Source organism: Crocodylus siamensis, chromosome 9 (genome assembly GCF_052110815.1).
Source record: "Crocodylus siamensis isolate JL-2025a chromosome 9, ASM5211081v1, whole genome shotgun sequence".
Taxonomy (NCBI): domain Eukaryota; kingdom Metazoa; phylum Chordata; order Crocodylia; family Crocodylidae; genus Crocodylus; species Crocodylus siamensis.
In genome coordinates this window covers 52,907,868-52,935,327 of record NC_143403.1, presented here as the reverse complement: position 1 = coordinate 52,935,327, position 27,460 = coordinate 52,907,868, and the positions used below count along the sequence as shown (strand labels likewise).

General features: G+C 42.4%; 2 protein-coding genes across 11 annotated transcripts in view; one reads left to right on the top strand and one right to left on the bottom strand.

Annotated features, from left to right (window-relative positions):
* Nucleotides 1-236: 236 nt before the first annotated feature.
* HRK (harakiri, BCL2 interacting protein) lies at nucleotides 237-9,495 on the top strand. 3 transcript variants are annotated; one of them, XM_090063599.1, is made up of 2 exons: nucleotides 237-790; nucleotides 9,307-9,444. In XM_090063599.1, the coding sequence occupies exon 1, from the start codon at nucleotides 429-431 to the stop codon at nucleotides 741-743; it is 315 nt and encodes a 104-aa protein (XP_089919725.1). In that variant the 5' UTR covers nucleotides 237-428; the 3' UTR covers nucleotides 744-790; nucleotides 9,307-9,444. The 3 variants fall into 3 exon arrangements, with proteins under 3 accessions (XP_089919725.1, XP_089919724.1, XP_089919723.1); XM_090063598.1 differs by having other exon boundaries at nucleotides 291-790; nucleotides 9,359-9,495; XM_090063597.1 differs by lacking the exon at nucleotides 9,307-9,444 and adding an exon at nucleotides 4,497-9,060 and having other exon boundaries at nucleotides 291-790.
* The window catches only part of RNFT2 (ring finger protein, transmembrane 2), a 54,833-nt gene continuing 36,617 nt past the window's right edge, over nucleotides 9,245-27,460 (bottom strand). For 4 of the 8 annotated variants that reach the window (XM_090063588.1, XM_090063590.1, XM_090063591.1 and 1 more), the window contains 3 exons: nucleotides 22,623-22,688; nucleotides 21,400-21,501; nucleotides 9,295-20,077 (listed from right to left, as the gene is read on the bottom strand). In XM_090063588.1, the coding sequence (XP_089919714.1) occupies nucleotides 19,943-20,077; nucleotides 21,400-21,501; nucleotides 22,623-22,688 (303 nt within the window). In that variant the 3' untranslated portion in view covers nucleotides 9,295-19,942. Of the gene's footprint in view, nucleotides 20,078-21,399; nucleotides 21,502-22,622; nucleotides 22,689-27,460 lie in introns of all 8 variants that reach the window. The other 4 variants (XM_090063595.1, XM_090063594.1, XR_016444308.1 and 1 more) reach the window with 3 other exon arrangements.

The following is a 27,460-nucleotide window of genomic DNA, read 5'->3' as shown; positions in this document are numbered from 1 at the left end:
AGGGCAGGGCCAGCCCCGCCGCAGCCAGCGTCGGTGCAGACTTTGGCAGGTGACGGGGCTGGTCGCCGCGGGGGCAGGACGAGGTGAGAGCGGGGTCCGCGCGGAGCAGCAGCCCGACAACACGTGGCTTGAGCGCCGCGTCCTGCCCGGCGCGGGGGTGCGGCGGGCCCGGCGGGGCGGGGCGGGGCCCCGGGCTCCTTCGCTCCTCCCTCCGCGGCCCCCGGCCCAGGTGCGGCGGCTGGGGCAGGTCCCGGGCCGGGGGCTGGAGCCGAGGCGGCGGCGCGGAAAGGGTTACGGCCGCCGCCCCGGCGGGGAAGGATGATGTAACCCCCCCGCCCGCCTCCCCTCCCTTCCCCGCCGCCGCCGCCGCCGCCGCGTCCCTCCCGCCGCCCGCACAGAGCCGCGCCGCGCCGCGCCGGGCCAGCCGCATGCCTGCCGCCGCGCGGGGCCCGGCCGGGCCGGCCGCCGACATGTGCCCGTGCGCCCTGCGCCGCGCGCCCCCGCCCGCCCTGCCGCCCTGCGCCCCCGCCCCCGCCCGGCCCGCCGAGCCGGCCCCCGGGCCGCAGCGCGTGGCCGCCCGCCTCAAGCGCCTGGGCGACGAGCTGCACGAGCGCACGGCGCGGCGCGGGGCGCGGCGCGGGAAGGCGCCGGCCGCCGGCGGCCTCGCCACCTGCCTCTGCCTGCTCTGCGCCCTGGCGCAGGCGGCCGCGCTGGCCTGGCTGGTCCGCAGGAGGAGCCCCTAGGCGCCGCGGCTCGGGCGGGAGCGGAGACGGAGCGGGACGGGCCACAGGTACCGGCGGACGGCGGGGGGGGAGCGGCGGGCGACGCGCGGTCCAGTCTCGGGGCTGCCGCTGCCCCTGCCCTGCGGCCCCGCACGTCTCGTGGCGCCCGGCGAGCCCCCGCCCTGCCCCGGCCTCGCGCCGAGCCCGGGGCCGCGTGTGCGCCCGGGAGGGAGTCTGTGTGCGAGGGTGTGTGTGTATCAGTGTGTTTGAATGTGTGTGTGTGTGCATGTCCGAATGTGCATGTGCTAGTGTGTGTGTGTGTATCAGTGTGTTTGAATGTGTGTGTGTGTGCATGTCCGAATGTGCATGTGCTAGTGTGTGTGTATCAGTGTGTTTGAATGTGTATGAGTGTGTGCGTGTGTGTGCATGTCCGAATGTGCATGTGCTAGTGTGTGTGTGTATCAGTGTGTTTGAATGTGTATGACTGTGTGTGCATATGCATGTCCGAATGTGCATGTGCTAGTGTGTATTTGTGTGTATGAGTCTGTCCGAATGTGTGTGAGTGTATTTGTGCGTTTCTGAATGTGTATGTGAGTGCATGAGTGTGTGTGTATGAGTGTATTTGTGAGTGTGTGTGCATACAGGGGGTTGGACCTGATGATCTGTTTAGGTCCCTTCCGACCCTAAGTACTGTGATAGGAGTGGGAGCGTGTATGAGTGTGTGTGAGTGCATGTGACTGCTCAGTGCCACTGACAGAGGCTGCCCTGCCAAGTACGAAGTGTTTCCTTTGCCATGTATTTTTTCACAGTTTGCATCAGGTTTTTGCAAGAGCCAAAAACTAAAACAAAAAAGAGGCTTATGAATACGGTAGAGCTGCTGCCCAGAGCCAAGAGATAGCGTAAAGTCCATTAAATTGCCTCAGAGAACATAATGGGCTCCAGCCTGGTGTCCAACCGCGTCCCACAGAGATTTCCCTCGGGTGACACCTCGCCTACTCGGAAGTCCCCGAGGAGGGAGAGCGCACCCACCCCTGCCCGGCCACTTGCCATGCCCCAGGGCAGCCTTAGTGCCTCCTGCCTGCAGCCCTTGTGCCTGAAGAAACTTCACCTGCTTCATCTCATCTCCTAGGCAACCTGCCGCCTGGCACTGGGTCAGGGGAGCAGTGCTGCTGCCTGCCCCTGGCTTAGGCATGCGACTGCAGACAAGTCCCTTGGCTGGGACCCACGGGTTCTTTGCACTCGCTGCTGTAGCAGTGGCTTGAAAGGTCCTGCCAGTAGCCTGCGTAGATGTGCTTTCCAGGAGCTGTTCGCCTGTGCAACACTAGCTCTCCTCTTCCTTGGGCCGGGCAGGTTCTGCCTGCACGCGCTGCCACCTCCTAGGGCACATACATGCGACTCCGTGGCCTCTAAAGCAGCTCTTTTCAGGCACTTACAACAGCCCCTAATGCTGTGGTATAGGGGCACTCCTAAACTTAATGCCCTGGGGAGACTGATGGGTGAGTGATCTCTCCTGACTGTAGAAGCATTGTGCAGTCTGAGCATGACTGCTCAGTTCCATCAGTTTCACACACTGTAAATCCCAGAGGGTTGCTGCGCGCCTTATTTTGCTGCCTCCTTTTGGGGTTTAAATAGACTTACCCAGCGCCAAGAACACTGATGCTTTACTAGGAAAAGTAATTCTGAGGTGTCCCCTCCTGCTGTTTTAGGGATCAGCTGGTTTCTCACATGATGGAACTTTAGACTTCTGGGATTAAACCCAGTTATTTTTTCCTCCAAAATGTAGAGATTGTCCCTATAAACCAAACCCAGAGGGGTAGAAACCTCTCCTGCTGGTAGGACACCACTTTTTCTACAGTCTCTCTAGTTTCAATGTTCTAGCTCCTGTGATCGTTGTTATGCTTTCTTAGATACCGTTCTTTATTAAAGAAGCCGTCACTAATTATTTTAACACTCAAATGCCAAGTGCCAAATGGCTCCTTGGTTGTGACCCGTTTCCCTAGCAAACAAAGGAACCTAGTTTCTATTCCTCTCTATGCTGGACTGCAGATATTTTAAATTGTCATCTATACTTTGTGCTTGCATCAGCTGAGTTTTAGATGTTTTTTGCTAAAAATGACCTGCAATGACAAAGGCAAAGCAATTGGCCATTTAAATTACCACAGTCATTCTTCAGAGGTAATATTATATTGAAAGGACAGGAAAATATTCTCACCTTTTAGATGCTACACACATACACACACGCACACACCTGTGGTGGTTTTTATATAGCACAGTTCCAGAGGAGTGGGTATTATCTGCCTGAAGGAGTTTACAATTTAAGGCCCCAGTCCCAAGTAGCACATAAACATACACTTAAATCTGTACATATTGAGGAAAGCACTTTAGTGAATATTTAATTTCTAGCATAATGGTTTTCAACTTTTTTTCATTTGTGGACCCCTTTGGAAATTTCCAATGGAGGTGCAGACCCCTTTTGAATTGTAAGTTTGGGTATTCATGTACTTTGATTGATCATAGTCATTTTTCACGGACCCCTTTGATAGTCTGTGGACCTGTAGGGGTCCATGGACCGCAAGTTGAAAACCACTATTTTGGTGTAAGCTTCATTGATTTTAGTGGTGTAGGTTATAGCTGTGTTGGTTCAAGGACATAGGTAGACAAGATTATTTGGGTAAATCCGATATCTTTTATTAGACCAATCAAATAGTTGGAAAAAATCTTAGATTGACTTCAGTGGCACTTACTTAACTTTAAGCTCTTAAATATGTGACCAAGTGGTTTCCTAAATTGGAGCCTCAGTTAAGACAAGAAAAAAAGGGATGGCAACTCAGGGAGGGGAAGGAAAAGGGAAGAAAAATACCATTTTCACCCATTCTGTTGTCTGTCTGTGACTTTTCTGGTCAAATCAAGATTGTGCTTTTTAAGGCAGGATGCCTAGTACATTTTTTAGGTGTTTTGAAATAATAACTAAATATACAGTCACTCAGAGAACCTAATCTACAGTGTTTTAAAATAGGGCTTAAAATATATGTGCACGTGTTTACATTGCTTGTACTTGCATACACACACATGTACCACGTGTATATAGCATTGTGTTTGTGTGTAGTGTACTTATATCTGTCTGTAAGTTCAGTCAGTTCATGTCCAGAAGTCTTTCCCTGCAAGCAGAAGACTATACTTCCTAATTTAAGCAGTAAATTCCAAAGTATTGGGACTGATTTGTTTAGGAAGTTGTGAGGATGGTAAGTCACTGAATTCAACTCATCCTAGCTGCTGGATGAGAATGTGATCTAGTGGTTAGAGAACAGCAATGGCAGTCAGGAGTAGATCTGTGTGATCCCACCTCAACCCCCATCCAGGGTTCAGTTTGAGATGAGGTTCATGAATGCAGAGGTGCAATTTTGTTTACAAGTGTTGGGAAATGAACCTATGTAGATTTGCTTAAACGTCTGAGTTTAACAAACTTGAATCTCTAGGGAACATTTGTTGCATCTCACTTGCCTTTTCCATTCTACCAAGACCTAGCAGCTCACTTTTTATGTTGCAGTGTGGGTTTGTGGAGTTATTCGAGTGTGTAGGTAATATGGTTGTTGTAAGAGGAAACACTGGGCATGGGGAATATTCATCAGCCTCTTAATTATATCAGTGCTCTCAGTACAAGCTTGCCAGGGCTGTGGGACAAATTGCACCAGACTGTGGACAGAAGGAGCTGTGCTGATGCAAAGTGTTCTCCTCTTCAGAAGCAAATATACAAATATGTCTCTCTCAAAACAGGACCTTTTTGAGCCTGGAAACAATCTTAGGAATGATATTAAATGTCCATATGTGGGGGACCACCAAGCTAATGACAGAAACTATGGTTGCCATGTGTCCAGTGTCAGAACCATCCAACTCTCCTGGTGAGTTTCCAAGCAACAAGCAGCAGCACAAGCAATAATAGCATTGTGGATCCAAATACAGTGCAATACGACATAATATACAGAGACTCTTAAACAAACCACCAGCACCTCGCCCTCAGGGTTTAGATCCTTTTTTGACTCCTATCATTTTGCTTTTCTTGTTTTCTTAATTAAAATAATTAATTTGTTCGCTCCAATATTAACTTAATGCAGTATTTAAAACAATGTATTTTAAAACCCCACTGAAGTTGCATTGATGAGCGTGGTGCCAGGACCCAGAATAGAAGGGATGAATGAAGATCAGCAGTTTAACCATCCTGCAGAATGAACAAAATATGTATTCTCACTCCATCAGCAAAGAAATTTATCAGTGGAAAGCCCAGGTTGTTCAGGATGTGATCCTTCAGAACGTTGCGGCATGGTTCATAAGAAGAGAAGAGCTAGCTTGTACATATAATGCTGCTCAGCTCAATCCTTAGCTGAATCAGCATTTATCTTATGGACTAGTGGTTAGAGAAAGGAAACAGGCAGTGAAGGAAAGGTGATTTGCAGCTTGACTAATTGCCTACTGATTTCCCTTTCCATAGCTTCAGGTGGAAATGGCTTCCTTTCTGACTGGCTCTGTGTCTGTCTGTCTGTCTGTATATATATGCACATATATCACAACCATGTCCAGAGTGGAATATGGAAGCTGTTTAGCTGTTTTTTAGTGTACATCAAGTCAGGTCAGAAAGAGCTCCCTCTATACTAGGAGCCTCCTCCTGCTCTTACTGACATCAAGTGACTTTAGTAGAGGCACGGCCGGGTGCGCTGGATGTGACCTAATGTCTATGGTGTAGATTTTTGGATGAACACTTAGAAAATGTCAGCTTTATAGTAAATAATCTGACATGACCTTGAAAAATCCAGCTGGGACATGAAGTATAGTTAGCATGTGCCAATGTGGCTCTCGGTGTCCTTTGTTTTTTTTTCTTCTATTAGTCTAGAAGTGGCAGTGTATTAAATTAAACCCTACTACTTCATGCTGCTAGCTCTGCCAGTCTGGTTCTATGCCCGTTGTGTTGCCAGTAATTTCCCCCACTGCTTGCTGCTTGGTTCATGCAGAGCTTCTCTGTCCAAAGTCTCAGTGCAGTTAATTATCTGGATTAAAACTGGGTTGATAAGATTTTTTTGGAGGTGTCAAACTGAGCTGTGCTGAAGTCCAAAAACAAGTAAAGACCAGAGGCAATACTGCAGGTATTGGACTAGCTGGGCTGACTCATCAGTGGATTTCAGTTTTGTGTGATGAAGGTAGACCAGACAGTGTCTTGCATCCTGTTTATGTGTGCGTTGTTGAACTTGATGCTGGGAGAAAAACTTATATTCCTGAAAAACTAAGAATGAAGGAATCTACTTTGTTATATTCCTCATCCATAAACCTCAAAACCCCTTACAGCTAAACTTGCACGAGAGAAAGTACAGCATTAATTTCCTTGATAATCCAGTAGCAGAGATCAACACCAGTCTAAGAACACCTCGTTCTAGGAGTGGATTTAAACTAAACTGGACCCAGATCCACTGAAACACTGGAGTCCCCAATATTCTGCCCTTCCCATTCTGGACTCCACGATCTTTCTATCCTGGTTCCTAAGACCTCCCAGGCGGTTTGTTCCTCCAAGTCCTCCACTGAATCAACTCTTCTTTTCTTGTCTCCATGAAATTGCTCCTTGTTCTCTCTCCTAGGTTTCCTTTCAAATCCAGATTGAAATGTAGCCCTGATATAAGTAATTTCAGCTCTCAAGAAATTCAATAGGGGTCACATTCACTCACGCTAGAATTCAGTCCAGCCTATCATTTCACATGAACTCACTGCTGCATTAGGGTACAATCCCAGGGATCCTACTTTTTATTACTCTAGTCCCAGTTTTTTTCGACATGCTCCCTTCAAGTTATTAATAATAACTTATTAAACACTGGCAAAATTAATTATTGGTGTGATCCACTGAAGTCAAAGAGGTTGCATTCGCTCATACTATTTGGCTCTACTTACCTACACAAAGCCTTTTCCATGATTTCGTCAACACTAGACCGGATGTAGGCAGAATACTTAACTCTGTCTTGGCTTTGTATCTCTAAAAAAGACAAGCCAAAGAATGCTCAGGTGATATCTCATCTGAGCCACTAAATTCCCATACTGTGCAGCACGTTCATTTAACAGAACTATTTTTTTAATGTTGAGATTTCAAAGCCACTTAAAAGTTTGGAGGTCTGTTTCTATTTAAAAGCCAATGAGAAGTAGATCTGATTAGGCAGCTTTTACAGTGTTAGATTAAATGTTTTCCATTCTATCGTCCCTGTTTATCAGGTTAAATGCAAGTGGTAAGAGTTCTGAATGGAAGTTAAGCATCTTTAAATGGCTAGACGAAAGGCAAGAGTGGACACAAAATGTATTTTAATTTCAAGGAAAAATGACGAGAAGCAATTTATTTTCAACTCTATCAACATAATTTGGTGGGAAGGGTTGCTGAAAATCTAAGATATTTAGGCTTTGAACTTCCACAAGTTTGTTTTTTGACAAAACTTGAAACATTTTGAACAAAGAGGAAATTTTCATTTTGGCATAAAGCAATTCTTATCAGAAAAGGATTGGGATAAACAAATTTTGACCAGTTGTACAGAAAGACCATGATCACCCCCATGTGACATATGGGATGAGGTTTGGCTTCCCAAAGCCCTGTTCAGACTCAGAGGCTCAAATGCTGATTCGTCTATCTGACAAGCACCTTTCATGGTAAAATTAGAGTAACTCCACTGAAGTCAACTGAGTTGCCCTGAATTTACAGCATTTTAAATGAGATCAGAGTTTGGCTCAAAGTGTATTCCATTAATGAGTCAGATGCTGGCAATGCAGCCAATACGCACCTAGTAGTGGCTTTAACACAGCCTTGGATATTTAAAGTTGTTTTATTGAGGGATGGGATGTGGTCCAGGATTCTGGGACTCTCCTTTATTCTTTGGGTGAAATTCACCTCTATTCAGAGAGTGGGCTCAAGGCCTATGGAAAACTCAAGAGCCATTTAAGCTCTCAAAGGGCTTAAAATGCAACAGCTTTGTGTTGGGCTCTGTGCCTGCACCAGGGTTAACGTAGTCCTTGGAGGTTCTGGGATTCATCAGCTTTACCAACTTTTAAAATATTTTTGGTTGTTTAGGATGGTCATCTTCAATTCCTGTCTGTCAGATCAGCAGCAACAATAGGGTTGCATGAAATCTCCCTTCTGTTTTCTATATTGTGTCACTTAAGGTTTCATTTATCTGTTATCCTTTTTGTTCTAGATCAGATATTTTTATATGTTTAGGGGATATATAGAGAGAAAATGTTTGAAGAGTATAAAATCTTGAAGGGATGCGCTGTCAAATGCTCTGTGCCTGTACAGTGCAGGCACAGGGTGACCAGTATCCCTGGGTTTCTGCAATAGTAGTAATAAATAACAATGGAATATTTTTGCTTCCTATTTAAGTATTTTGTTTTATACATTTTTCTATCATCATCCCAATTCCTCAGTGAGATTTTTGCCTCTCTTCCATAAACCCTATAAAGTTTAAACCTTCCATTTGTGAGGCTTTCTATTCAAATACATACTTGGTCAAAGTGAAAAGGATGGTGTCACAAGCTAACTTCTGGTGATTGTTCATATGCATGTTTGTAGTCTTTGTTCAACTGAATATATAGTTCTGTAAGTCAGGACTGAAATGCACTGACAGGATTAAGGCTGTATACACGCATTCAAATGATCAGGGGAATTCTCCCCGGTTTACTTTCCCGGTAGAAAGACTTACCCAGAGATTAAGAACCCAGAGCTAAAGTAACATGGTTCTGTCAGAAACATGGGTCAGGAGAATTAAAGTGGGAAGTGGCACTTGAGCAATTTATTAACAGTGCCTGCCCTTTAGCCAATATTATCATGTTCCGGTTCTTTTGAGCATTGAGCACTTTTCCCTGGTATCCTTTGCCAGAAAAAAGTTACAGAGCAGATCTACAAAAATAAAGTCAGAAACTTTCGGCTTGTTTTATAAGAGTTGGCAGATATAGCCTGTAGCATACTAATGTCAATGCATGTGAGTGTATAAATGCAAAATGAGGATTTAACAATAGGTGCCCTGGGGTAACTCCCCTGCTAATTTGCATGTATATAGGCACCTTTCATCTGAGGATCTCTAAGCACTATACAAATATTAATTAAGCCTCACAGTCCACCTGTGAAGCAAGTAAGTTATTACTGCCCTCATTTTGCAGTTGAAACTGAGACATAGTGGTGTTAAGTGGTTTGCTGAAGGCCACAAATCTAATCAGTGGCAAAACCAGGAACAAAGCAAGCAGTGCTTCCAGTCCCCTGTGATATTTAATACATCCGCCTGCTGTTGTGGAAAAGTTAGTCGTTTCCCTGAAAGTTAACATTTTGTGAGTCCAAACATTTAAAGAGTGAGCCACCCTAAGTTAGAGCCACACAGGAATTCTGAGGTAGCATTGGGAATAAAAGACTGATCTTCTGTGCTTTAACCACAAAACTATCTTCCCCATAAAGTATATGCATGTCCTAGTCAGTAAATTCTTGCATCAACAGGAAGGTACATGCATAAATTTAAAAGAAGCTTTTATTGCAACCAATGCATTAATATAATTAAAAGCAAACAATTTCTTTTATCAGGCTGGAGAAAATCCTGCGCCCTTGGAGAAAATTGTTTCCCATATTCCTACAGGGAATCCAGAGCTTGAGCAGCAGCTGTGAAGAGTGGAGATGAAGAAAGAAGTGGAACATGATGAAAGAGCCTTGAGCAACGTGAAGAAAGATCTGCACTAAGGGAGCTGTTCAAGGGGCCAGCAGCAAACCAGACACACATACATGCTTATATATAGAAGAATGTAAAGCTTCCTGTATGCGTATGTCAATACGTGCATGCCTTGTTGAGAACATAAGCAACATTCCTTTTAGATGACTGAGGTCTAAGCGCTTGTGCTCCTTCAATTTAAGTCAAAAGATTAGTGATGTCTTTACTGTAAGGCTAAGATTTTCCACACCAGGCAATATCTACAGTATGGGATACAACTGTCCCTTTTAATGCAGCCAGGTGAAAAATCTCTTATACACCCAAGGTTAAGGGATAGCTGGAGATGGTGAACATGTTGCAAAAGTGCACTGCTAGTCTTGGGAGGTGGGCGGGCAGTGGGAGGGGGGGAAAATTGTGTTTAGTAGTTCTGACAAGAGAGAGTTTGTGTGTATAAGTATCTATTAAGCCAGGCAAGCTTTTCTTAATGAGTTTAGGATCTCTGGTGCTACACGTAAAATTTGTCTGGGGCTACAGTGCCTCTTTGTGGTGCTACGGTTTGACTATGATAATGTTCTAGAATCCAAGACTAGAAAAAATATATTTTGGTTATTAACATTTCTTCACAAACAGAAATATGTTGTGAAGGTCCTATTTTCCTTTGCTTCTACTTGTAAATAAATTAAGAATAACCCTGAGCTTTACATAATACACGTTGGCCAGCTTCTCTTAATTTGGTGGCAGAGAACATGGAAAGTACCATGTTATTAGGTAGCATTTATATGGAATCAGAGATTCCTTTCATTCATTTATTAAAAAAAAAAAAAGGCTGATGGGTCAGAGGTAGCACTTGTAGGACTTCTGTGCCTAAGAATATGTCCATACTGCAAAGGTCCAGTTGTAGCACATGTATGCAATAACACCATAGTCATCAATAACAGTGAAGGTGCCCTAGGCTTCACCATAAGCTAACTGCTTAAGTAAGTTCCAGGGTCCCTGAAAGATGTGTACAGTTTACACCAAAGCCATCATCACTGCAGTTTCACTGCTATCATTACCTAAACTATCTAGATGAAATCTTAATTGAGCATGCCTGCATGGATTGCAATCACACTTCCAACAGCAGTGCAGACATACCCTAAGCCCTAGGCTGCTCTTTGAAGCCACGGAGGTTAAAAGAGCTATGAAATACTTTCTAGTAATTCTCAGGGCTTCCTGGATCAATTACAGCCACCCCCACTAACACCACATTCATAGATGTTCTGTTGTAACACACCGCGTTTGGAAATTGCATAAGACAAATTATAAAAATTGGCTCAGGTGGAATTTTAGCAGCTGAGTCTTACCCAGTTTGCAGTCATTCTTACGAAATGTTTTTAAAAGACTGGGTGCAACAGCCACAATCGGCAAACACATCCTGTTTCATAGCTGTCACAATGGATGAAAAATACGGAGAAGCAGCAAATTTACAAAACATGGCAGAACATAAACTTATCAGTGTTTTGGATAGGGACACAGAATATTATAAAGACGACTAGCTCCATGCAAAAAATATGCATGGGAAATCATTCAAATTGACAAATGACTGCTCGCCAGAACAGAGACATTAAAGAAATATTGACTGAACACAAAGAGCTAAGGGCACAAATATTATTAGGGATTTTTGTAGGGCTGTGCAACTAATTTTTCAGTCCACCCATCATAGAAAAACGGGAAAACAAAATCCAGTTCAGATTGAGTTTTCCCCCACACCCACATTGACATGAAAGCGAAAAAAAAAAGAAAACATTTCAAGTTGAATGAAATGTTTCCAATACCTTAGAGCTGGGATTGAAACCCAGTATCGTACCTCTTAGGGAAGTGCCCTAAGTTATACATTAATTCTCTTTTGGGCTCGATGAAGACTTAAAGCCTGGAAGTATTTTCTCCAACTGAAACTATCTGATAAATTTGCAAATAGTTTCAGAATGACTAAATCATTTAAAAAATATTATAGCTCTCAGTGTTTGCATCAGTAAACTGATTATGGAAGACTTTTCAATGGCACCAAAGGAATCCGAAGTGTTCAGTTTTCGACATCTTCCAATAGAAATTGGGCTCCTAACTGCTCTTTCATGCTTTGAAAAATCTTCCCTTACTTGCATCCAGTCAAGGCACAGAAAGGTATTATGTGGTCTTTATGACCAGTCAGGGCTGCCTGAATTTTCAGAACTTACAGAGAGGAGTTAGTTTCTGAGCCTTATATAAACTGAAATTTCCCTGCACTGCATATTTATCACTTCATAGGTCCACGCACACATATTTGTGGCCACTGTTGTTCCCCATCGATTCATAAAAAGAAGAAAGGGCTATACTTAAACAACAAGTTGTTCACAGGGGAACATTGTACAATCGCTTTACGACAATGTGCACTTTGTGAAGAAAAATACATTTAAAGTCCATCTCATCTACTCATGAAGTCATGAGCCAGCTGTGGCTACCAGCAGGTCCCAAGAACTACAGCATACTGGTACAGCCTTCTCCCACCACATTCTGGGGGTCGACAGGTACTTAGCACCCTATGTTCCCCATTGATCTGATCACTCTCCTACTGAAGTAAATGAAACTTCAGCTATTGACATCAGTGCAAGTAGCCTTCATCAGCTGACTTCGATGGGCATTGTGAGAGCTCAGCAGTTTCCCAGGTTGGGCCTAGACTTTTAAAAGGATACATATATGAAAAAAACAGGAGATTAAACTAGATAGATAGATCGATAGATTTGGGCATGATAGTCAAGAGTTAAAGAGCAAAGAGTTTGACACGAATATTGGAAAGTATACTTGCACAGTACACATGTACTGTAAAGGATCTTTTAGATTAATAAAGAAATATTTTCCCTTCACCTGCCACCTATACAGACAGGACTCATGGCATAGTCTTCTCGCACAAAATATATGAGATGGTTTATATTTATTTGTAGAGGACAGAGTACCCCCCATAGAATCCTGTCCTCTCCCCAAAGTAGTAGCTTCTTGGGTCTAAATGTTTAACAACCTCCCAGAAGAAGGCGGCATCAATTGCTTTTGTTACAACGTGTGCACAGTTTGCATTATTATTTACTAACTGTATCATGACAAGGGCTATTTCGGTTTGAGACCTTGTGTAGCTCCTTCTGTACCTCATCAATCACATATGCCATGCTTTTGTGACACACTGAGGCAGATTAATGTTGAGGGGGCCAAGTTCTGCTTTGACTGTTATGCCCCTGGTTAGTTGGAGCTCTTTAAATCAAATTACCAAGACTCACATGCTCAGCAGTGACTAAGCACCCAAAGACCAATGGACAAAAGGTTTCCTACAGAAACCAGGAAGGATTCTCCAGGCGACAGGCCTTTCTTCAGTTGTTCTCAAGACTCCATCAAGAATACAAAGAACAAAGCCTTCAATTATTCCCACGAAGTCCCAACTAAATCAGTGGTGCTTCACAAATTTAAACAAGAGCAGGATTCAGACCTGGGGTTTTTCTTTAACTATGACTTGCCTGGCTTGTATAGGTTTCCATCAGGTATTTTCTGTGGACTGAATGTTAAGATTTTGGACACCTAAACTCTTAATGGCTGGATCAAAGCAAACATTGCTAGAGAAGCCTTTTGCCAGAGCTTCCCAGCCAACATTCACTGTATATACATCTAACTATTTAGTAGAGGGGATGTATTTGTCTAAGCCTTACATTTTTCTGCTGTAATTACTATTGTTCAATGCCTCCAGTTTTTGATAAGGAGTGTTTTTATCCTCTTTTTAAACACCAGATTAAACTCTGGCCAAGGGCTGTATTTGGAAATGCAGGCATGTTGTATACATTCAAGCATTGTTCTTGTTGCATTACAAAGACTGTATGAGCTGGTGGGGATTTCTGTATTCTCCTAATGAGTAAGAAACCTGCACAGTCCCTCTCCACTTTCTGCAGCAACCAAAAGAATTGATTTTGATTAGCTTCACAGTTGCGCCCCTGTAAAGACTAGGGAGTGCTCTCTAAATGAAAAAAAGACCTCATCTTAGGTTTCAGCAGACAGTGGTTGTGCGAGCCAGTGTAGGAGGTTATGAGATCATAGTCTGTATGGAATGCTGCATAATGTGACTGTGAGGAAAGTCTTTATTAATTTTTAAAGCAGCACTCCAATGAGAGATCCCATAGCATATTGGAACTTCAAATTTCAAGTTAAAAATGCAATATAGCACAGAATAATTATATTCCCCTTTTAAAAAGTCACTGGGCCAAGCGAATTTCTAGTGTGACTCCACGTTTTAAGTCAATGGGGCTAGATTCAGGGTTGAATTTAGCCAAGCATTTCCATTCTTGCTCTTTCTTAAAAATGATTTTTACCACTTAAATAAGATGGAGTAGAACCATTCTACATATTTACTAGAGGTTACTAGTATGTACTCTGTCAGGTTTTTATGGGCCTAAGAACAATGTTACCAGTTTGAACATGTAAATCAAAATGGATGGGTTTGTAATGATGAGGTACAACTGATCCACCACGCTTATTGCTCGGGGCTTGCCTACATACAGAAATTACACCAAGTTAGCTACATTTTTGCTTAATCAATTTATTTAAATGGTGCAATCCCCGTGCATAGACACTCAGTTTAATTTGGTTTGTTAGAAAATTAAACTAAATTAAGGCAAGAAGCTCAAAATCCATTTAAGAATTTCCAGAAAAGGCACTGCATCAATTTAACTAGATTGATTTTGAAACAGATTTAGTTAAATCAATGCAGTTTGTCCATGTAGACCAGGCCTGGGACTTGAAGCATTTTCCATGATCTGTTGCAACTGGAGAACATGATCCAGTACTGCTCTAGCCATCCTCCTCCTAACATGAACACAGAAAATACAGCAAGATGCAAATAGGTATGTGCATAAGGGATGCGGCAACAAATCCTTTTCTCTTGACAGATCTCTTACCTTGTCCAGAAAAGGATGATGGAGGAATTGGATAGCATGTTGTACCACTGGGCCTTATTTTTTAGGTTTCTTTATAAACAGCTTTGAGAAAAATTGTAACAAAATAGTCATTTAAAATAAGTCCAATTTAAATGTCACAGAACTACAGACAGTTAAAATCAAAGTCCTGGGTCCCAACATGGCAAACTTTGGACCATTTTAGATATATAGCTAAACTTCACAGCTAGACCCCATATCTAGGTTTAGACTGAGCCCAACTCCCCCAACCCAAATCCATATTCTCCAAAGCAAAGCTGACACTAGATCAACACCAAAACAATAGCTCAAGTCTGCACAGAACTGCAAGTTGCTTCTTACCATGTATGTGGTTCACCTTGTTCATCTCATGGTGCAGAATCTTGAAGACATTGGTATGACTATGACCATCTTCATCAAAGTCAAATCCTACTTGAAAGTACAAATAATAGGTGACTTTGCCTCCTTCAGTATAGTATCAGGTGCTCTGAATGAAGGAGAGGAAACCTTATATGTTGTTTTTATGCTCCCCCTCAACCTCCACACCCATGTCCTGGATTGAATTTGCAGGCTCTCTCTCCAGACACCTCTTTATTCACAGCATAGGGTGTGCACCTGGACTAAGACAAATTCTCACTGTATTCATAGCATTTCCTTCTGCTGGCTTGACTAATGTTGCCTCTGTGCTTTCAAAGATCTGCACCAGCACCTACTCTGAAGTATTCCCAGCTTCAGGTCTTTTGAAAAACAGCATTTTTCAACTAACAGCTGTGGGAAACATAATACAGTAGGAATTTATTGGAACTGAGCAAATATTCTATTGGAGTATATTTCCATCAATATTCATTCAGCTGCAGAAGTGCATTTTGATTTAACCATGCTTCTTCAGAGTTTACTTTGAATGGGTATTTATGCACTTGAATTTTATCAATTTCTGCATGACAAAAGCAACTTTTCAGATCCCTGCTAGAATATTAGCAAAAGGCCTATTTTAAACTGTATATTACTCTGTCAAAATCTCAGTTTATACTGTATTATTATTTATAGATGCCATCTGATTTTGCAAGGGGGAGGGGCAAAGCCACGTGATTTAAATACACATAAATATTCATCAGCATTTATTAGCTGGAGATATTTCCATCATGCCCCAACATAAACATATTTGAGAATTTCCCAGTCTGCACCCAGAGTCCTTATTAATAGAAGAACATGATGAAAGTCATTGAATATATTACTCCTTTGCCCATTATGCATTTAGTTCTGCTGTTTATATGAAAGCTCTTGCAGAGTCACTGTGCAAGTTTCCTCCCTCACCAAACTGAAGGCAAAGCATGTGCTCACTGCATTTGCAATGAGCTAGCTATCTATGACTTGTTTATAGTTGGACATGGCTTCTCTCTTTTGTAAAAGGAATTTCATATGCTGGAGACTCTTTGTACATATTTATAATGACTTTATTAAAAAAAAGTTGTTCACTGGGAAAAAGCGTTATTTTCATTTTCTCCCTAAAATAGCAAGAATATTTACTTCAATCTCTTTTCACAACCCTACTCCTACTGAAATGGATGGAAGCTTTGATTCCCAATTTCACTGAAGCAGGAGCTGGACCTATTCCCCAGAAGACTCTAAATGCCATGTTATAGAAGAATCCTAGCCTCTGCTCCATGGTAGGGACACAGAACTATCATCCCAACTTAAATGACAAAGAATAGCTCAAGGGATTGCTAATGGAATACAAAGCCTATTATCTCCACATTGTCCAGTACAAGTAGATAAGGGCCAAAGCCAAAAGCTGTTTAGTGGATCATAAAATGAGCCGGTATCTGCCCTGTTCCTAGAAGCACGAGTGCCCACAACACAAGACACTCATTACATTTGGTATGAACTAATCTCAAAAGAGGATGGTCCATGCAGACTGAGCAACTATTTTATCCTCTTTTATTCCCCTCTATCTGGCACTGGTGAGGCCACATCTGGAGCACTGTGTCCAGTTTTGGGCCTCTCACTACAGAAAGGATGTGAACAAATTGGAAAGAGTCCAGTGGAGGGCAATGAAAGTGGTTACGGGACTGAGGCACATGACTTATGAGGAAAGGCTGAGGGAACTATGCTTATTTAGTCTGGAGATGAGAAGACTGAGAGGGGATTTAATAGCAGCCTTCAAATACCTGAAGGGTGGTTCCAAAGAAGATGGAGCTGAGCTGTTCTCAGTGGTGGCAGATGACAGAAGAAGGAGCAACGGTCTCAAGTTGCAGCAAGAGAAATCTGGATTAGATATCTCTAAAAGTTTAGGTAGGAAAACTCTCTTGTGAGGGTAGTAAAAGTACTGGAATGGGTTATCCAGAAAGGTTGTGGAATCTCCATCCTTTAAGGTTTTTAAGACCCAGCTACACAAAGCCTTGGCTGGGATGATATAGTTGGTGACAGTCTTGCTTTGAGCAGGGGTTTGGGAGTTGATGGCCCTCCTGAGGTCCCTTCTAACCCTAATTTTCTAACATACTCCACTCTACCTGTTCTGTAGCGAGACAGAGGTTTTCAGTCTCCAGCAGCATCAGGCAACCCCTTTATCTGTTTCTGTAATTAAGAGATGGGAAGCTTATAATGGGTGGCGTGCTCAGAGCTGTCTGACCTCCCATGAGAGCCTAGTACAATGTAATTGTGCATAAGAGAACCACACATGTATCTCCGACTGGAATCTGGTCCTGAAACAGAAGGAGGAAACAGGGAGATCTGAAGTGAAACAAAAGTGCAGATCAGGATGTTTATGATTTCACACCAAATTAGAGTGCTGCGAGAGAAGCATAAATGCACCAAAGGCTCTCACAAGGCTTAGGGGTTTTTTTGTTGAGTGCCAGCATCAAGCCGCACCTCATGTTTTTCCTGAACATTTGAGCAGCAGGAGAGCATTTCAACCTCTAAGAAGATACTTACACTCTCTCCCTCTTGCTTATGTTTCCAGCTGGAAGAAAGCAGTCAATGAAAGTGGGCAAAAGGAACAGGACAAGGAAAGAAAAGAAAAGGATAATTTTGAACCCAGATCTTCCTTTCTTTCCATGGCAGTGAAGAACATGCCAAACAAAAAAACCCTCAGATTTAATCTCTCATAACAATTTTTGCACCTAAAGACAAGCAAAGAAATAGGCCCTTATAACTAGACTCTTCTTTTAGAACAGCCTTGAAGCACAGGCACTTGGCATTGACAGAAACATTGAGAAACTGCTGGAGACCAGGGGGAGAAGAGGAAGGGAACAGAAGACTTCTGTGCATGCTGACTGGGGTTGTAACTGCACTATTGATAATATATGAATGTCTATCTTTGTATATATTTTGTGGGGTTGGATATGTTTTTGAAAGTCAAATCTGTTATTTTATTGATTGGATTCATTAATTAGTAAAACTAAAAACTGCTTTGAGATCAAGAATGCAGAAATCCATTCATGTTAAATTCACCTTTGCTTTCTCACAGACTGGTCACCAATTTGCCCTTCTACCCCAAATATAGGTACCAAGCTGATGTATGCACCAAAATTTTACACCAGTTGGCATCTCTACTGCTTTGTTACAAAAATTAAGGATCCTTCCTTTTGGAGATAGCCAGATGTTTGTTTGGCTTAGTCTCTTCCCTTTCTAAAGAAGCATTTGACAAAGGCTATATCACTATATTTTAATAAAGCTGCTTCTCCTTTCCCATCCTTCATATGTATCTTTTAATTCAGGTTTCAGCTACTTTTCCCTCTATGTCTAACTCAGATTCTGCCTCTATTATTTCTCTTCTGGTTCTGCTTAGCTATTATTTCCAAGGAAATGCAAGACTAAATCCAGTTGCCATTAACTTCTGTTTGCTTTAATTTTTTCCCCAAGGGGTTTTTATAGCAGGAGGGGAGGAAGACAGCCAATACGTATACACAGCTCTGTTTCCCCCAGGTAGAGTTCTTCCTGATTACCCAGTCAAGTGGGATTGTAACCTTACAGCCATTTCCATAGTAATGAGCATGGAAGATGCCATGACTGCTTAATGAGGCAGTTTCTCAGGGCATTCACAAAAAGCAAAGATTGTTTAGTGAAAGAAAATCTCCATCTTAAGATGCAGAAGGAAACACACTCTCAAATTATTTGCATCCAAGTGCCACTGTAGCACTACTGACAGACACCATGACTGTGTTAGCAATGGCCCTTGCTACTCCAAAATACAGTAGGACAATGAACTTTAAATAATAAAACCTGTTCTCCCGGAAGAGTCCTTTTATGAAATTGAGGCAGTCTGTTTTGGAAAGAGGGAGGTCGGGAAGAGGGAAGGTCTGCAATATGACTAAAATGGAGATTGGAGCCTGAATGCAGGGATTTCATAAGCAAATCTCAAGTATTATACACCCTGAATTTCACTTTATTTCATAGCAGCTGTCATGAAGGAAGGAGTCACTGATGGTTTCTGCCAGAAGAGCTGTCACTGACTGTCACTAGAGAAATATGAATTGTTTGTATGCAGCCTGGCCAGGCTCAAGTGCATGTCCTAGATGCAAGAGAACATTTAAGAGTACCTGACCTGTAAGACCATCTATGGGCATGTTGAATGAAGCACAAAAGAATCCAACTTTGAGTCTGTAACAAGTTGGTAATGTTGATGTGTAACACACCACACTGTCAACAGGTACTGATCTTCCTAGGAAAGCACCAGGTGAGTGCTCATTGAGATAGGTGAGAACAGCTCCCTACCGCAATTCTGAAGTGTTGGCTGAACAGCTCTGAGGAAGGCACTCCAAGAACAGATATGCCCTAAGGAGAAAGGCTGGAGCTGAATGACTGGAAAGCCAGTTGCTAATTTCTTTATAATAAAGGTGAACCCCAGGGAAAGCATGGATTTCACTCTCTGAAATGTGGATTTCATTGAAAGAAACCATATCCTCAGTGGTCTTGAATTAGGACTGAACTTTTGATCTAGTAAATTCAGACCCAGCAATGGGGCTAATGGTTATGTCTGTCCCAAAAACAGAACTCTGGACAAGATGCTGAAGCAGGGAGTCTCAAATGTTTTTCCAGATGACATACTACTGGCAACATAGCTTTACAAAGCCAGGTCCTGAGAAATCATGGTTTAATGTCAGAAATCCAGTAGCAGCTCTCTTGAGAGGCAGTTGAGGGCAGGTTCTTCTGACATTGTAGGCTACATACATGCAATGGGAAACTCTCTTCATGCTTTTCCTACAACAGTAATCTATACTAAAAGGATAGAAAATAGGAGCCAGACTCGGGCAATCTGTACTATAGAAGGAAAGGTCAAGACACAACCTTAGCTGTAAGTTAGGAGTGAAGCATGGCAGAAATGGATTCTGACTACAAAGAGGTAACCCACTTGCTGTCAGTCTCTTTAGAAGACTCTTCATGTTAGTGTTGAATGATGGTCCCTACTTCAGAATTAACAGTATGCTCTCTGGGCTACTGGAGAGGCAGCACCCACTGAAAAAACAAGACAAGTCTACTAAAAATTAAGATTTAGAAAAAATAGCTTCTCAGCCTTTTCTTCTGTTTCTTCATGTGTCACCATGATGAGGTGGAGTTAATATACTTGGAAGTGAGCAGAGGTGGTGCCATCTTTCCAACAGCGCAGGGTTTCTACAGTAACAGAGCGACAGAAGGGACAGGTCTTCTCCCTGTCAAACCATAGACAGAGGCACTCTTCACAAAACACATGCTGTGGAGACAAAGGGACATCATTAAAATGGGCAGAGGTCCAGCCCTGTCATCTAGTACACACATGCAATGGGATAGCCACTGGGGGCACTTTTACACATGCTCCAGGGGTGGGTTCCAAGAGCTGCTCTAATTAAAGTGCCGCAGCATCTTGTTTATCAGTGTCTCTACACTTTAAAATGGTGGCAGGGGCGCTTAAACTAAAGCTCACTCAATAAGCTTTAGTTCAAGCACCTCCACCACCATTTTGAAGCATGGGGATGCTGATACATGAGATGTGGGATGTTTCTAGAGCGCAGTAATAACCATGCTCCAGCAGACTTGATTAATCGTTCATGTACAGGCACCCTGGGATAGAAAGCAACGCAACTTTAATGGCAGACAGTGAAAATCAAAATACCTCTCAGTTTCTTTGAATAATAAACCTAAACAATATCAGTACATTAGCCCTACATAAGCAATAATTGGGAGACAACAGCATAGTAAAAGGTCTCTATTAAGCAACAGAAACACACATATACATGCCCCACATATAATTATCATATATAACGGTATCTTTGACCATATCTCAAGGGGGAAGACTGCAGAGTTCAATTCAAGCTGTTCCTCATATTCCTAACATAAAGGTCACCCACCTCCTAAATATGATGTTTGTTTCAAAGCATGGGGATGCTACAGCTTTTCAAATAAAAGGTCTCTAGAATTTTTTAATGATACAAAACAATATAGGGTATTTTTTGGGAAATTAATTCAACTGAAGTTTTCTGGAAAATTTCAGCCAAATTCAGTATGGAGAATTACAATCCACATACTCAATCTGACAAACTGAAATAGAGGAACAGGCTGTCTTCTAAGAAGAGCTGGTCAAACTTAATGACAGATTAACACCAGCTCCTATAAAAATGGATGAAATGCATGCTGGAGTAAGTAATGTCATCAGCATTATGCTACCTTATTCACAGGGTGCTGTTCTTAACCTCTGTAACTTGTACACACATTCTCAGTGCTTTGAAACAGGAAATAAAATAACTTATTTTCTGTAGCAATGGGATGGCCAAAAATCAGATCATACAAGTTTTTCTACTTCTTCATTTATAATTTTACCCTCCAGTTAATATAAACATGGGGATCACAGAGCTCAACTGTACTCAGCTATCAAGAATTGTTGGGTGTTCAGTTTTGCTGACACATTCACTGGGAAGAAAACAAAGACCCATGAAATCAGTTTAAAAGCGACAAAGTGAAATTTAATTCCAAAACTGCAGAGGTTAATTGGTTATGGACTCATATGGGCATTGAGTTTGGCAAATTTAGTGTTCTTACTTGGCACATAAGGATCAGAGGTTCTCTGAATTCCGCTTGGCAAATGGCACAGATATCTCCAGCCTCACTACACTGCTGGCTGGTAGCACGAACTCCGTAAGTCTGTTAGGGGGAGGGAGAGGAAAGAAAAAAACCCCACATCTGTGGTTTAAATTATCTGGTTTGTGCTTGTATATACCACTGCTTTCAGGCCTAGCTTTTCTGCACTGACTAGAACCTCCAGAAACTAAGTGGCTCTTATATCACTGCAAAGGGAAAGGATGATTCTCTGCTGGAAAGGACATACTTTGGGAAATTTGGGTTCCATGCCTAGTTTTGTCACTGGTCGGCAACATGACCTTGGGCAAGTCATGCTGCCTCAGCACTTTCATTTGTAGAACAGGTATAATGACATTTAACAAGCTCTGTGGCAGAGATGAAAGGACTAATTCAACATCACTTGCAAAGCACTGACAACAGGTACTTAGGGATTTTCAAGAAGTTAGCTATAAAAGCAATAATCATAACAGCAGTTTTCACTCGCATACCTCATTGCTCTTTATGATGAAGGTCTCTATCCCTACTGTACAGATGGAGAAAGGGACCCAATGCAGAGATGAAATGACCTATCTATAGTCCCAGGGTGAGGGAATCAAGTTGTGACAAAGTACTGTCTTGCTCTATGTGACAGAAAAGCCACAGGATCTTAATATTATTATAAAAGATTATTATAATATTCTTCAACTATAGTGTTATGTAACACCACAGAGCTACTGGATATTGCCATGTTTGGGACAATTACTGTACAATACTGCAATACATATTTATATTAATGTGCTGCATATCAAGGAATGAATGTCATTCAAAGTCTTTTCCTTGTTGATGCACATGTACATACAACCTGAGGCTCACAGCTTTATTAGACTCAAGGGTATTGGGCATAGTATGCAAAGCCACCAATAATCACATCACATTCAGATTTGTAAATCTCTTTCAGGTGAGGGATACAATAAATCAGCCATGCAACACTCTGCTAACACTGTTGGGAGAGGGCAGGCATAAAGAACTGCTTCCCCACCTAGAAGGGTAGAAGTAGGGTAGTAACTACTCATTACAGCTAGTAGACAGTGGGTGACTTTTTTTGAAAGCTTCTGTATATCACGCAGACAAACACTGCCTTACAGCACTTTTTCTTCACAATGACACTTCCTGCATGAACTTGGCAACTACATCTGATGACTTACCTGTGGCGTGCAAAGGACTTTCAGTGCCTTGCGGACACCTCCGAGCCGACCACAGATGTCAAAAGACTGCAACAAAGACAAGCAGTTTTAGATGCTGTTTGCAGAGCTGTAGGAGACACAGTTCTCTAACATGGAATGCACCAAGGGAACGATCATCTGAAAGGGGGAGTAGAGCCCATAGGGAAGTATGAGACTGAGAAACAGTAAAATCAGAAAAAATGTTGTGGTGACTAAGAAAAGAGAAAAAGACGTGAGTTGGAAATGTAGTATGGTAGCATAAAAGAGCCATGTCACTCTGCAAAAAACACGTACTCCTTCCCTCCCCCGTCTTTGATGTAAATATGTCTGGAATATAATGTTCACTTTTGGACCCTGTGGCAAAAAGTAAAAGTAGTGAAGAGATGAATAAGAAAAAAGGTGACAAGGGTACTGATTTCTGAGAAAAGATTACAGAATCTAAATATGTACAGCTTGGCTAAGCTGTGGCAAAGGGGTAGTGTTAGGGAATGGCTAACTCACTACAAATATCTCATGGGAATAAATGCTGAATTTAGCATAACAGAAGTAGAGAGATAAGAGCTATGACAGGGAAAACTCAGATCCAATATCATTAAATTTCTCAGAAGTTCCTCCATCGGTCAGGGAGACAGAGAAAGCCAAACTGAAAACAACACTACACAAGATCTGAGAAAAGGACTTGCTGGGGACAGTTCTACATCATCAGGGAGAGGGGGCAGATGACACAACATCCAGCTTGTCTGAATATGGAGAGTGGGAGAGCATGGTAAAGACATGACATGTAACATGAAGGGCTGTGATGGGCAGCTTGCTGTGTCTGCTCACTGAAAAAACTGCAGTCAGACTTGGGGATTTTTTCTTTTGGTTAGTGTTATTAAGTGGGCTCACTGCAGAAAATGTCAGTGAGATCATTGTGCACTAGATGTGGAATCAAATGCAGGGATCAGTAATGCTTCCAGTCAGCACATAAAAGGACTCCAAGGATCCTTCCAGTAATGCTTCTAGTCAGCAACTAGACTGGAGGTTGCTGACTGCTAAAGATTTTTTAGTTACTGATGCAAAGGTTGGTAGCAGCAGTCTCCCCCACAACCCATTCTTTACTATTTGCTATCCAACTTCTAACATATTTCTTTCCTTCTGTTACTCCCCTCATCCTTCAGCACACTGTCTGTTTTGCCTTAACCCCTCTCTCATTCTCTCCTGCTCAGTACTTTATTTGGGTCTCAGCTGGAACCTGATTTTTTCCCCAATCATGTGCGTTTTCCTCCCCATCCAGTGAAGTCTATGTTGCAGTTTCCCTGTTTCTGGCACTGGAACTCCTACAGTTTGGTTCGCAAGTAATCAGGGCTGCTCTCTAGTCAGCTGGACGGGCAGCTATAAAAACATCAGATACAGTCTAAGGAGCAGGAGCCTGGGATGGGCCCAGGGTCCCTGCTACTGTGGGAAAAATCCCTGTCATTAGACTAATAAACCAACCTCTATCAATTTTCCCAACCCCACTCAGACCCCTCCTGTGCCTACATATATTAATATCCAGGACATCTGCATCAGAATTAAACCCTGTGTTTACACTTAGGTCAGGCATAGGCACCACAGTGGCCACTGCCAGCTGCAATATACACAAAAACCCATCATCAGGACCTGCCCTTTGTGCCTTAGAGAGGTGATTCACTCCCAACTAAGCCCTGGATTTCTGCCAAGAGCACAGAAGGTCTGAACTCCAAATTGGCTTTTGTGGTTTTTCTAATGTGGTTTGTGGCTTTGCAAATGTGGACTCCTAGGGGTATATTTTCAGTGCGTCAGGCAAGAAATTAGACTTGCAACTCCTGTGACTGTAAATGGGACCTGTGCACCTAATGTTCCATGCTCTGTGCTGGAAATGTATACCTGCTTCTCCCTCCCCTCATTCACCCCCATCAAGACTTCGAATGCTCATACTGTCTCCAACAAAAGTGGAGCCAAAATCCCTAATCTGATTGACCCAGATCCCCAAATCCTGGATGTGCCAAAAGGCACAGTGATCTACAGCATGTCCTTTCACAACATCTGATGAAGTGAACTTGGGTTCACAAAAGCTTGTGCTCTACGGATATCTTACTTAGTTCATCTATAAAGGTGCATATCTCCCTGCCTTCTGACTGATTTCAGACTAACACAGCTAACTACTTCTCTCTGCTCATGGATGGCAACATGTTCAGGCAAATAGAATGGACCACAATCACTCTGCACAAGAAACCTGCTCTGTTTTCTGCACAACATCTGATGAAGTAAACTTGGGTTCATGAAAGCTTGTTCTTGGTCTCTCTCACTCACTTTCTCTTGCTTTCTCCTTTTCTCCCATTTAGTAAAAGTGCCCCTGTTTAGTTAATCTATTAGGGTGCATATTTACCCTGCCTTCCGATGTTCCTGAATTTACAGCTTCTGGCTTGAATTATACTCCAGTTTACACTGGATCCTGACCTTGGGAATAAACTTCTAGACACTACTATAAAAGAACTGAATTATAAGCAAAAGCCTTTCTGGACCTGGCAGTGTTAGGTCTTGTCATCAAAGGAAAGCTGTTTTGGCCTAACTAAACACAGTTTCTGTTAAATTCACACAGCCCCTTTATATGGACAAGCTGGTTTTGGTTTAAGATTATCCATGAATGAAATCTGCACTGAATTAATTGAAACTAGTGAGGCTGAAAACAAGGCTTTAGACTGGGAATTCAACCTTTTTGAGAAAACTAATAGAAATGCACCAAAATTAGTCTTCAGTAACACCGATCCACCACTACAGTGCTGGAACTTGGCTGGAAGTGGTCCAACCTGGTACATGAAATGGAAATAGCATTACTTCATTCAATGGATACTTACTTTAAATGTATGAGGAACAAAGGGAAAGGAAATCTATTATTAGTGTCCTCTGGTTTATTTAGTACCATTGGTCACAATATAGCATTAGCGTATCTCAAAAAAAAGGAAGAAGGATTAATGAGAAAAATACTGGGCTAACTGCAATCTTTACTCCAATGCTGTGCAACTTCTTTCTTGTTATGAAACTATTACAAGTTTCTCAGGACCCTAGGTTGTCCTCCATCCTCTTCTAATGCTGGTTATACAAAGCAACGTCAGGAAAATGGTGATGCATTATCGGCTCAAAAACAATGTGTTGGAAACTTGTGTCTATGCCTCTCATCTCCACTGCCAAGAGTTCTATAACACAATCTCAGTGTCTGGCCAAGATCAGCTAGTGGATGAATACAATTGACTGGGGCTGAATCCACACAAAGATGATAATAAGAGGAAGAAAAGATCTGGTCACTATGACTAAGTCTCTGAACACCAACCGTCTGTCATTCTACAACCATCACATGGGTTCATGACTTAGATGTTCTAGGCCTGGGACTTCTGACCAAACAGCTGGGACTGGCCTATGGAATCCAGGACCATCTCAGCCAAACCAGGACATAGGTAAGCCTGTATATTGGACTCCTTGATTAGGGAAAGCTTATGCTTGTAAATGCAGTCCTGCCAAGAAGAAAGGGAAACCCCAGGAAGCTTCTCATCCGGACAATATCCATTAGGATTAGGTTGGGTGTGCCAGCTTCAGTCTGCAGGGGTGCTAACCTAGCATCTTCATAAAACTGTATGAATAATAGTTTTTGCTCTACCAGCACCAGTACAAACTCCCTGCAAACAAACAACTTGGAATGAGCATAAAGATAAAAAGGAAGAAAGCTGGCAGAGAGATTCAGGCTCTGTTCTGAGACTCAAAAGACCTAGGTTCAGTTCCCTGGTCCATACAGACCTTCTGAGAGATACTGGGCAAGTCATTTAGCTTCAGACTTCCCCACTGATTTCAATGGGAAATCGATGACAATTATGTGCCTAAATACTTTGGAAGATCCATACTTTAAATTTCACAGCTTCTGTATCTGGGAAGTGGGGAACAGCACTTCTGTAGCATGAACTGAACTAATGTAGTTGATGTTAACATAAAGTGTAATAGTAGTAAAATGTAACCATGTTAGTTTTGTCCTGTAAGCAACTTAAAAACTCCATTTTGTGTCGTTCTGCTTGACATAAGTGAATGAACTCTGCATAGCCTTTATGTATGAGTGTGTGTAAAAGGGTAAATGGTGAGAAAATGGCATAGAGACAGGAAAAAAAGATTTAACTATTTATGTAAGCAACGAGGTGCCAAATGTAAGCTACCAGTCAGTAAACTAATTAATGAATGGCTGAAGAATCTCTTTTAGGCATAGGGCTCAAAGAAGATAGATAACAAGGAGAAGGAATGCACCCGTCCTGCCAGACTGGCAGCAAGAACACTGCAAGGCTGAGATAAGCTGAAGACAAAAGAAAAACAACGGCAAAAACAGAAGCTGAGTATGGAAAAACCCCAAAGCACTGAAACAAAAGATGCCAATCCCTATAAAAGAACACTTTGAAAATGCCAAGTTGGGTGAGTCTCTTTCTCTACTGCTGATTCATCAGAGCACAGATGCATCTGTTCACCCCACTTCAGCTGTTATCTTCAAATCTGCTATCTTCAAATCATCATCATCTACTCGATAAGCCCGGGTTGGCCACCCTGGGCTAATATTGAGCAACTATTGCTGGTAATTATATCTGGTGTATGTGTGGATGGAATGGTTGTTTTGTGTATGTGTATGCCTGTGTGTAATGATGTTTATAATGATTTGTGTGCGTTTGTATGAATGTTGTGTCTGAACCTCTATGTTTAACTCATGTAATCAATAAATGCGGCACCTTGCCTTATCCCCACCTTTAAAAAGTCTTGCTCGTGATTTCAGCAATTGCCAATTTGTGTAA